This window comes from Adiantum capillus-veneris, chromosome 6 (genome assembly GCF_014529385.1).
Source record: "Adiantum capillus-veneris isolate H3 chromosome 6, ASM1452938v2, whole genome shotgun sequence".
Lineage (NCBI taxonomy): Eukaryota > Viridiplantae > Streptophyta > Polypodiopsida > Polypodiales > Pteridaceae > Adiantum > Adiantum capillus-veneris.
This window is the reverse complement of record NC_140936.1, coordinates 95,178,555-95,190,215: the sequence shown is the minus strand read 5'-3', so window position 1 is coordinate 95,190,215 and position 11,661 is coordinate 95,178,555. Positions and strand designations below refer to the sequence as shown.

Below are 11,661 nucleotides of genomic sequence, written 5' to 3'. Positions count from 1 at the left end.
TCATTTGGACTCCTGTGCTTCCCTTCCCCCATACCCCTATAAAGTTTCCTTGCAAACACCTCGGTATCTCTCCACAACACTATCTAGCACGAGGTCATAATGACCCCAAGGTGTTGGGATTGACGGTTGCATTGTTTTTGCAGGAATCTTGAGGAGGACAAACAGTTGGAAAAGAAGTCGACGTGTTGACTTGCTTCGCCCACGCTGGTGACTCGAACTTAAGACTGCCAAGGCCAAGCCACTCCCTCATAAAGTGAACTCGGATAGGGGGAAAAGTAAACACGGACCAAAAAAAGTAAACAAGGACAAATAAGACAATGTTCGAGATTTATGAAAAATATGCTTCACTTTAACCATCGATCCCATCACCTGCACTTCATTTAAATTCCCGTGTCAAATAGTGATGAGGCTCGGTATTGTAGATCTTTCATAGTATTCCCATATTGGGGCAAGTTGTTAAGCATGTGGCCAAACAGATGCCCGTAGAGAAGGCAGGTTGATACATCACCAAATAGTATGTGCATATTTTAATTCAAACACAAGTGTCTGTAATAGTCTTGTGTGTCTGTATGCCCACTGCGCGTGCCTGAAGGATGCAAGCGTTATCTTTGACAAATTGCAGGTCGGTGGACTGTTGTGTCATGGAGTGCAATAATGGTTTGGTATGCTCAGCATGGACTTAGTGGTAGCCATTGTTGTATGGAGGAGATGTTCGAGAAAATGCTAGTCGATAACATTGAGCCGGATGAGTACATATATTCTTGTGCTTTGAAAGCATGTGCTTTTTCAGTGATGGCAAATGGGTTCATGATCAGTTGATTAGCAGTGGACCGGAATTGGACGTCATCCTTGGGTGCACCCTTGCTGATATGTACGGGAAATGTTGGGAAGCTCGAGGAGGCTTGCAGAGTGTTTGATGACCTGGAACAGAAAGATGCAGTGCCATGCGGTGCAATGATTGCCGGTTGCAAGGCAACTACATCGTAGCTCTTTGTTTGTACAGTGAAATGAGAAGGAAACAGGTCGAACAAAATGCTTTTTGTCATGTCTTCTGTATTGAAGGCATGTGGCTTGATAGGGGCCACGTATCAAGGAATGCTCATACATGACCACATCATCAAGCCATGACTTGGATCATATCAGGTTGTTTAGAGAGCCTTGATAGACATGTACGCGAAGTACGATTGCAGACATGGAATGCGTTCAGGAAATGCAAATCTAGGGATTGAAACCAAATGAGGCGATATATGTGAATGCCATTGCAGCTTGTGAGCATGTGGAGAGACTGTCCATGGTTTTTGGACTATGCGAATGATAAATTTCTCAAAGACGAAGCTGAAGCATACAACAATAAGTAATGTTTTTCTTGTTCGACTAATGTGTTTGGTTTGTTATATTGTCTTCACTTTTTCTTGGACTTGCAGCATTGCACAAGAAGGTTAAGGATAAGAGCAAAAGCAAAAGTGTCACCATAAATCAATCTCCCACCGATGCCATTTCCCCTAGCACGACCAAGGGATATCAAAGCCCAAAAACTACAATGGACAGACTTAAACAAGGTAAGAAGAGAGGACGACCAGTCATCATCGATTTTTTAGAGTTCTCGGAGAAGTTTCAGAGTGAAAGAAGCAAGCATAAAGGTGGCGGGTCAGATTATGAGCAAGGTGATTTCGAACATCACTTGGAGTCACGAAGATCTAGTCCCTGTCAGACTTTGAGATTCCGGGGTCCCGAGCCAATTATATCCATTGCTACTGGACAAAGCGAGGGCAATCACCTAGTTTCGGTTCGGCCACTCAAACTACTTGCCTCCTCTCCACTAGGTAAGAAATGCCACCACAAATAAATGTTTTTTGTTATAAAAATAATTGTGGTACTTAACATTTGATTAAATTTTGCGTTTAACACAACTTTGGCTCACTCTAACGCAAAAATGGCAGAAATTATAAGTGTTGGAGTAGTCCTTGCACATTTTGCAATACTTGCTGATGCATACCATTTACAAAAGTCTCTCATGGATCCCAGAAACTCTTCTGAGTGACGACCAGGTTTGTTTTGGTTCCATGATGGGAAGCCAAGGCAAAGCATTTACTGTCAAGCCCTAAAATTGCTTGGTCGATGCATACGCACGTGTTGGATTTCTCAAGCAGGCATCAGAACTACTCACAGCTGCTCCACCAAATGCATTCAGGTGGGCTTCTCTGTGAAGTGCTTCCAGCTTGCATGCATGGTAAGGCAGACATTGAAGTCGGATGCATTGTCTCGATGGCAATGGTGTTTTGTACATATGAGCAATTGTAAACTGATGTAGTAGAAAATGATATCTTCTTGTCTCCCCAATTGTCCATGCTGGGCTTTTGCCAACATTTCTGAGGACTTTACTTCTTTGTCTCTTCTTATTTGTCTCTTCTGGCTCCAAAAAACGTCTGCTTTTCACTGATGCTGTATATGCATTAGTGATATCATCTGTAATCAACCGCAAGATGTGGAGCTTATATGTGCGTATATTCTGAATGCTGTTTGATCACTTGTAGCAATTGATATTTGGACTTCGTAAGTAGTCTCTAGTAAAGGGTTGGATTTTGGGTGTATCTCTGGACCATCGGATAAAGCTTGTGGATTGCCACATGGCAAGCTAATGATGATAAACTTTTTTCAAATTATTTCTTTTAGGCCCTTGTGAGAGAGTGTTGACATTTGTGTGCCTCTCTCTTTAAAGAGGGACTTGAAGTATTGTGTCAAAACACAATCCTTTTCATCCTCTTTCACTTTGTTTTGTTTTTTTTCAATTTCTTACAATGCTTCCAAGAGTTTTTCAATCATAATTTTTTATGTTTTTGGAATATATTGCATTCTAAATAGTTCATTGTTATCATAAATTAGGCCTCTTATCAAGAAATTCTTCTCAATAGCCTTATATAGGCCATAGTGAAATTTCACCTTGTTTCTTATCCTTTCATTACAAAACAATCATAAAGGTTGGCACTAGAATAAACAAGATTGTGATTAGGTCTCCCCAATCTTAGACAAATAAAAGTTCTTTCAAAACATATTAAGTGTATAAGTGAAGGGTGAGTTTAGGAAATGAAAAGACAGATGCATGTGGAAAGTCAAAAGACAAATGAAGATGGAAAGTTAAAAGATCTTTTCTATCCATATAAATAAGTGTTTCTTTGCTCTTACATTTTTTCTTTAGTGTTTTCTTTTAAGTTATCTTTAACCTTTTCCTCCCTCTCTCTCTCTCTCTCTCTCTCTCTCTCTCTCTCTCTCTCTGTGTGTGTGTTTGTGTGTATTCGTCTTTCTTAGGTAATATTGTTACAAATCTATGTGCTTCGTCATTGCGTGTCGTTACGTGCTATAGATTAACGCATCATTTTTCTTGTTTTTGAGTGGAATCTTTGAATTAGAAACATTTTTTATTTTTTTTTAAGCCATTAGGAATAAACAAGACTGTGAGAATGTAAGAGGTGTTGTGATGAACGACTCTGAGATGCGAAGACCAAGGTTTTCTGTTTTTATTGTGAGGTAGTTGAGAAGTTCATAAAATCCAACCTCAATACCCCAAGGCAAGATTACATTCGCCAGGATGTTTCAAGCACCATAAGGGTTGGATTGGCATTGCCTTGATGCCCCGAGAAACCATGTGGTAGCGCCAATCGTTGAGGCGATAAAGAGCATCCACAGAGCGCCTCTCTCCTTCACCATCCCGGTTGCCGGACCACAGGGACTCCGCCAAGGCAGATGCACGAGGCCACAAAAGCCCGTCTAGAACAGTCTCATCTGCCTGCTCTGACCAAAGGCACACCTCCCCTCCCATCACAAGCCCTGCCTCTTCCATTGTCAGGTTGTACGTGATATCATAGTCGTAGATCCGTTGCCATGTCTTGTATGGTGCGCACCATGACCCCCCGCTACCACCATAATTGTAGGAGCAGGTCCCAGGGGTGGGATTCACCTGCTGATCAACGTGAGTATCATTTCCTACAAAGCTTCCTCTGCCACAATCAAGATAGTAGAAATTCGCCGAAGCAACAATTGTGCGGTACCCTGCAGCGGTGAGCCGCTTGGTATTGAGGGGTCCCTCATTCCATGTCTCGAGGATTGTGGTTTCAGGTGGAAGCAATGAAGAGCTGACATGGATGTCATCACTAAGCAAAATGTCCTCCCAATATATGGCAGTTTTGTTGTTGGAGGTAATGTATGGGTGGGTTAGGCGAACAAACTTTTCCAAGAGGGTGCTGAGTGTATTATTGCCCTGTTTTAGGTACTCTGCAATGTCTGGACTGGATTCCCAGCAGCCTGCAATCGGTTCATCTTTGCCACCATGAAAGAGCTGGTCAGGGAAGGCTGATGCTACATCGTTGATTACATTTTTGAATACCCTATATGTTTCATTCTTGAGGGGGTTCAGTTGGCCAGGTGCGGGCTCCACCGCCATATCGGGCAGCCAAAATTTGTTGTAACATGTCACTAAATCTGGGTATGCACCTGCCCAGGATCCGCTGTGTCCTGCATAGATAAAACCAATTCCTCTTCCATTAGTCAAAAAACATTGCCCCTGGCGATATACCAAGAATCTACTCTATGTTTCAAGGCAACAGAAGCTAGAGGCAATCACTGGCATCATACTGACAATGTAAGCATACGAAATATCTAAATATATGTATAATAATACATACCGACCAAGTCTCTTGACATCTAACTGCAATTTTGTGTACTGTCTGAGGCCTCTCATGTGAGCATTTTTGATACTACCTCCAATGTTGAGCACATCTTCGAACAATCTAATGTTGTCAAGCTAATACAATAAGACGTTCACAGTATCTCCACAGTGGAACAACAACTAATGACATTTCTTATGCTAGTAGCAAGCAACTAATGAAGTATCATGGATTGAAATTGGCATGCTTAGAACCTCATCACATAAGTTCTCATCAGATTGAAGTCAATCAAAACATCCTTGTGTGCATGTAATGCCCTTCCTATCAAGTAGGTTTCTCTCAAAGTTAGTAAAGTCTTTGGCCACTCCTCCGAGTGGAGACAAGTTTCCAATTGTGTAATTACATTTAGTGGGTTTGGCCCCCATATGGTTTGATTTACCACGTGTGAAAAAGAGTATTCCATACCCATGTGAAAAAGTAAACCGGACTTGACTTTTTGAAGTTTTATAAGAGGCTTGACATTTTAAGTTTTTTAGTCCACCTCTATAAAAGCTTGCAGCTGTAGCTAGCTCTGGTCATTGATGGTAGCACTTATTCTGGACTCCCATGCATGTAGTCTTGACTCCCTAGTTTCACCTTCCTTTCTTTCATGCTACTTTAGGTTTGTTATACCATGCCCTTCTTGCTTTCATCAATTTTCTATTATCTATGGTCCATGGAATTTTATATCTACTCATGAGTGATACTTGATAATGAAAAAGTTTTCAAGTTCCAACTTTGAAGTGTTTGAGTTTAGTTCTCAAGTCTAAAGTCTCTATCAAGTAAGATGTTTTCAATGTTTAGTAGTTTACTAGTTTGTGCATATTTTTCTATAAAATTATGGTTGCATATGGTTCGGTAATTAGGGCCGACCTTACTCCAAACGTACTTCCGTACCCAGGTGCTCTTGTCGTGTGGTTTGCGTATAGAAAAACTACCTAGGAAGGGCCGAACCTTTGGTATCTCCCAGGGACACATGATAGGGAGTGAGGGCTGTTTTGCAGCTGTGCCCAGCCAGAGTGAGGTAGTTTTCGTCTCAGGATATTTCCAGCCATGTTTAGCCCTGGGTTTTGTTTCATTTCATGGCCATGTAGGCTCCTGCAAAATTGAAATATTTTTCACTTGCAAATTTTTTCACAGGGCCCTAGGGGCTTGTTGTGCCCCCTCTCATATTTTTCACCCCTATTTTCATATGATGGGGCTAGAGGTGTGGGTTGGGCAGCATTGCTGAGGACCTACTTAAGGGCGAGAAGGAGGTGGCAGCTGGCTTTCGGGTCTGTTGTTTAGCTTGCACGGTCCTCCTCTTCAGGCAGCCCTAGCATGAGGTAGTGGGCAGCCTGTAGGGAGGGCAGCCCCCAGCGTTTTTGGGCAGCCTGGCATCCTCCCTCTCACAGTGGCTATTGAGCAGCACCAGATAGACGATGTCATTGAGGTGGCATTCCCGTAGTTATCCCTTCCTCATGGCAGCCCAAACATGGGTCACCAATAGCAGAGGCAGAGCACCAGACGTCCTGTCTCTTTCTACCTCAGTGATCTTTCTTCTCCACACATGGGCGACAGTAGCAGAGGCAGAGCACCAGATGTTCTGTCTCTTTCTAACTCCGTGATCTTTTTCTCCATAGTTGCCTTGTATGTGCATATGGCATTGCAGATGTTTTCTGGTGTCTGAGGATCCTGTCCGAGTGCTGTCAAATTAAAATTGAGGTGCCCATTGGATAGGAGGCCAGTCCATGTCTTCATTGCATCTTCCGCTGCCTATTCTACCATATAGAGCATCTTTTCCTACATATAATGTATCCGTAGTCCAAACTGAAAAGGACTAAAGATCATGCCCATCTCCGGAGAAAAGAGTATCAATGCCACTCCGCTTCCTTGGAGGAGCCCACTCAAGAATCCCACTGGCTACAAAGAGTAAGCAGAAGCGCAGTCCAAATGGCTGTCAAAGTGATGGACATAGGGAAAGACTGAGCACAACCAGCCTTCCACATGGTCTAGAGAGACTAGAGTGATGCTACAGATCGCGATAAAAACTCTCTCTGGGAGAGGTCCACCTGGACTTGTACATGGAGTCATCCGTAGAGTGCCCAATCCATATCCCAATGAAGCAAGGATGAAGACCGGATCTATCGGAGAGCCCTGAAAATAGGTGTGTGACCCCGGAAATTGCAAATGCCATGCAACTGCCCCCGTGTCCCAAACTCATCATGAAAGCCACTCGGATGAGCAAACAACAAACTGCCCTCCACACTTGCTAAGCATACGGGCATACCCGGAAATAGTGCCTCAAGGACTCAAGTTGCAAAGTACATCTCTAGCAAGTCGGATCATGACCAGTAATCTAAGCCCAAGTGATCCCGCATGCGCAATCATCCACATGAAATAGCATATCCTGCTGATCTTGAGAGTCTAAATGCATGACCAAAACTATCATTGAAAAGATGGAGAGATGTAATGATCTCGCCATACCAACATTCGAACGTGGACAATGAGCCCGGAGTCATGTCCTCTAGATAATCCTCCTCCCAAGGGGTACAGTGGACTCAAAAAATGAGAGGGGTCCCATCAGCCACTAAAGGAGGCAACTCCCACTCACCAGGATCCCAGTCCAACTCAGCCAGTGGTCGTCCCTACCACATTCACAACCTCCAAAGCGATGCCTCCTAGCAGTGCAGGAAACAAGGTCAAATAAGAGCACCTCCCCAAAAAGCCCACAACTCAAAGGCTGCCCATGAGCATCCAACCGCTGCTCAAGAGCGTCTTACCCTAAGAAGCTACTCTGATATGCTAGCCATGATGGCAATCTCTGCAAAGCCAAACATCTGTCCCATGGGGCACAACAATCGGGGAGAAGGTAAAACAGTCTATCCCCCAATGTATCCATGCCAGTGAGGAGGAATTTCCCTCTCATACGTGAGGCAACCCCTCTGCCGATCCCATAGATAGCACCGATGACCTCTGCACCAACCAAGGAAACATCCAACCAACAACATAAAGATGTTCGTCTCATCTAGCCCAATCAATGTACGTCCTCTCACCTAGCTGACGGCCCTCTAAATCTGTCACATATGCATTCCAAATAAGTGGTTGCCTCTCTACCTCCTCCACACAAGAGGGTGGGTGCTGAATCAAAGCAAGCCGCCAACCATCTAAATCCTCAACAAGAATCACATAAAGGGAGACAAATGAGACATATCCAAAGAAGCATCTATAAATATGAATCTGATGGTCAAGCGCCAGGCACCATCACTATCCATAGACCCAAAACAACCAGAAGCCCATGACAAAGCATTGTATAGAAATTGCTTCCCAAGGTTCAACCCCAAGAAACAAACCGCATCCTACGAGCTTGGCAAGCAATGCCTCCCTCTGCATCTCTCGATCAATAATCCCCAAGCCTCCCTCTCTCTAGGCAAGATAACTTTATCCCAATGAACTAATGGCGCTCTCTCTCTCTCTCTCTCTCTCTCTCTCTCTCTCTCTCTCTTACGCATATCCACATCTCTATAAATACATCTAATTCTGTACAGCAGATCTCCTATCTCTCACATAGATCTACCTATTTACATTGAACGGTCTATCTCTCTATCAAGTTCTCTATTCATTTCGAGAAAAAAGCCATAAAAATTAACAAGTCACATCCACAGACATAAGGTTAACCCAAAGGATTTGGATGGTCTGACTGCTCAATTCTGCCTAATCTCTCGATTCCGCTGCATTTGAAACTCCAAGAGTGACTATTAACAAGCCCACATTGGATAATCAAGTCAAGAGAGCCCCTCACATTAACAAATGAATTAACACACTAGTTAAAAAAAGAGCTAAAGATGGATGTGGATAAACCCCCAAGTTCTGCAAAGTAGTGATCAAGCTCTACTTTGAAAATCCACACGGTTCAAGTTGAAAATTGCTTCTATGGAGAATTCTTCCGCTCATGAGAAGCATCACAACTAAGTGGCAGGACGCCAACTCATGGTATCTCCTCTGTGGTGAAAAGGGAGACAATTCAGTATACGCTTTGGGAATGCAAGGAGGTCCATCCACAATTCAACTACTACTCTCAGAATGTGGAGCGGAGGGCATCATCACCTAAACAAGCATTGATCGAAACTAAGTACAGAGATGAACACATTCCAAGAAAATCAACTCCACTTGCTCACGGCAAGCTCTCTGCTAGAAATAGCTAGAACCCACATCCACTGACCAGATATAATGAACCAATATGTATGCACTGAAAAATCTAACTTGACAATCAAAACACAAAAAAGCCAGCTAAAAACCAATCAAATGAATGCTGACCTGGATTGTCAATTTCAGGCACAATGCGGACGCCATAGTAGCGGGCATAAGAGACAAGCCGCTGGATGTCAGATGCATAGTAGATGAATTGGGGCCCAAAAGTTCCTTTGCTTGCAAGCTCAGGCTCTGACGCTATTTCCAAGGGGAAGGATTGTGAGTCCGTGAGATGCAAATGTAGTACATTGAGCTTGTTGTGAGCCATAGCACGAACAGTTCTCATCAAATCTGGAATCGGATAGAAGTTCCGAGCGACATCCAGCATAATGCCGCGATAGCCATAAAGGGGTGCATCCGACAAGGTCACACCTCTTTCTAACACTATCTTTTCAGCCACTTTGTCCCATTGTACAAGCTGAGAAAATGTTTCAAACCCATGAAGTGCTCCCCATACCGTATCCGCCTTCAAGTAGGCATTAGACCCTCCACCATCAGGTATCATTAAGGTGTATCCCTCTTTGACACCTTGCTGCAGATCCGTATGCAAGTCGGCAACGCTGACTGTCAAGTAGGAAAGCTCTAATGGCATGCCATCAGAGATGAGCGTAGTTTGAGTATTTGTCGAGACCGCGACAGGAACCCATTTTTCTCTGAAGATGAGGTCGCGGTAGCGTGAAGCCGCAAGTAGCAGCTCTTGTGGGCTCTCAGCAGGAAGGCGGAAATGGAAAGAATCGGACAAAAAGATGGGCAAACCTGAGCCCCAGGCTATGGAGCGGGGCTGGGGCCACAGAAAAACCTCTGCGACAGCCACCTGCTTGACCATCAACGCGACCAATGGCAAGCAAATCAATAAGAGTGACTGCATTACTGCAGCTTCTCAAAACAGGACCAGCAGTCCTCGAGCAAAATGACCACAGAATTCATTGAGCATTGCTTTATACAGCACGGCGGCCGGCCCATTGAGGGGGTGGGTTCTACGGTGGCATGAAGGAGAGCCGTAGATCGTGGCAAAGTAATCTCCGGCGTGACAAAGTAATCTCGGAATGCAGAGCTGTTCCATTGGAAGTACAAAGGTACTCTACTTGTTTGGATTTTCAAGTTATGAACATGGAAAGGGCTGATGTATGTTTATTGTGATGGTATGGGCCCGAGATTACTCTTATACCAAATGTGACCAAAAGTAATCTCGGGTACCCGAAATTACTTTGTACCCAAGATTACTTTTTACGGTGCCAACAAGATCTACACTCTCACCATAGATCCCATGCCCGTGTCATATAGTCCTGAGGCCGGTCGGCAAACTCCATCTCTGTCGTCCAGAGAAGAGAGTCATGAATGCAGGCGCTAGAACTCTCGACAAGACAACGTACAAGTGTATATAGCTAGCTACATCCATTCAACTAGGTACACGGTTCACCTATGGCCTTGCCTCATAAAGGCGTGGTCACGCGAGGCTTACTTACCCGTAAGCCTGGCGAGCGTCTGACAGGGGTGTAGAGCGAAGACCGGGAGGAGCAAGTAGAGAGAGGGAGAGTCAGGCGTAGTCAAGAGAGAGAAACTCAGAGCGAGGTTGTGGAGACCGGGCATGGTTTTGCAACTATGCCTTTTTAGGCATAGTTAGGCTACTAAGCAAGTGAAAAGCTGCAGCGTGTCAGAGCTCGTCGTCGAAACTAAGCCTCACATGACCATAGCCTAACTCCTTTTGTATTACTCTTTGTGTCATTTATTATCAAATGCTAATAGCGATTCTCTTATGTTTGAGAATTTCTCGACGTCGCATGTTTCTCTTTCCTCTCCTCCTTCTCTTAGAGTGTCTTTACTACTTCTCCATCATCACAACTAACAAATGTTTCTAATCAATTGAAGGACTCTCTACGGAATACAATGATGTTTTTCCACAAGATTTATCATTTTTTCACAAAATTTACGACTTGGACTATAACCACTGGCACATTCTATGCAACACGACATAGATGTGCTTGCACGTAGTAAGTGTTAGTAAATTGTCTTATAGATCGAGTCATTCTATAGTTATTGAGGTGGAATGTGAACTTGTTGACCACCTCACTTGAGGGTTTATTCAACTTAGCTCTTCACCATGGGCTTCTCCCATACTATTGGTGAAGAAAAAGGAAGGTAGTATGCACGTATTCATAGACTGTCATGATCTTAACGTGGTTACTATTGTGAATAAGTATCCATTACCAAGGGTAGAAGGATTGTTTGATAAACTCACACATGCACGTTTTTTTATAATTGTTGACAAGTCAGCACACATGCACGTTTTAAAAAAAAGTGTTGACAAGTCAAGTTTTTTATTCCACCAACAACATGCATCAAGTAGGGCACATGGGACGATCCTTTGCCTTGAGATACCGCTAAGGACGCTTAGTGGAGGTAGAACCAACCACCTTGGTGATGCAAGTCCAACCCATCTTCCAACTAAGCTAGTCCCCTTGGGTAGAAAAAAGAGTGACACATGCACATCTTTTTATGAAAATATATATGTGGTCAGGGTATAATCGAGTATAAATTAGACCTACTTATATACCTAAAACTGCTCTCCAAACAATGTTTTGGACATTATGAATTTTTGGTTGTGCCATTTGGTTTAATCAACAGTCCATGCATTTTTGTGACACTCATGGATAGTGTATTGAATTTGTATATGGACAAGTTTGTCATTGTTTTCCTCAATGACATTCTTGTCTATAGTCCATCTGAGGAG

At 43.6% G+C, this 11,661-nt stretch overlaps 2 protein-coding genes across 4 annotated transcripts; one reads left to right on the top strand and one right to left on the bottom strand.

The window, feature by feature from the left end:
• Positions 1-386: 386 nt before the first annotated feature.
• Positions 387-2,842, top strand: LOC147455921 (uncharacterized). 3 transcript variants are annotated; one of them, XM_086514550.1, is made up of 4 exons: positions 403-514; positions 623-1,354; positions 1,425-1,823; positions 1,941-2,842. In XM_086514550.1, the coding sequence occupies exons 2-4, from the start codon at positions 1,306-1,308 to the stop codon at positions 2,039-2,041; spliced, it is 549 nt and encodes a 182-aa protein (XP_086370676.1). In that variant the 5' UTR covers positions 403-514; positions 623-1,305; the 3' UTR covers positions 2,042-2,842. The 3 variants fall into 3 exon arrangements, with proteins under 3 accessions (XP_086370677.1, XP_086370675.1, XP_086370676.1); XM_086514551.1 differs by having other exon boundaries at positions 387-1,354; positions 2,026-2,842; XM_086514549.1 differs by having other exon boundaries at positions 387-1,354.
• A 651-nt stretch (positions 2,843-3,493) lies between these two features.
• LOC147455920 (beta-hexosaminidase 2-like) lies at positions 3,494-9,845 on the bottom strand. Its single transcript, XM_086514548.1, has 2 exons — positions 8,997-9,845; positions 3,494-4,509 (listed from the first exon to the last, which is right to left on the bottom strand). Exons 1-2 carry the CDS (start codon positions 9,796-9,798, stop codon positions 3,554-3,556), a joined length of 1,758 nt encoding a protein of 585 aa, XP_086370674.1. The 5' UTR covers positions 9,799-9,845; the 3' UTR covers positions 3,494-3,553.
• Positions 9,846-11,661: the final 1,816 nt, after the last annotated feature.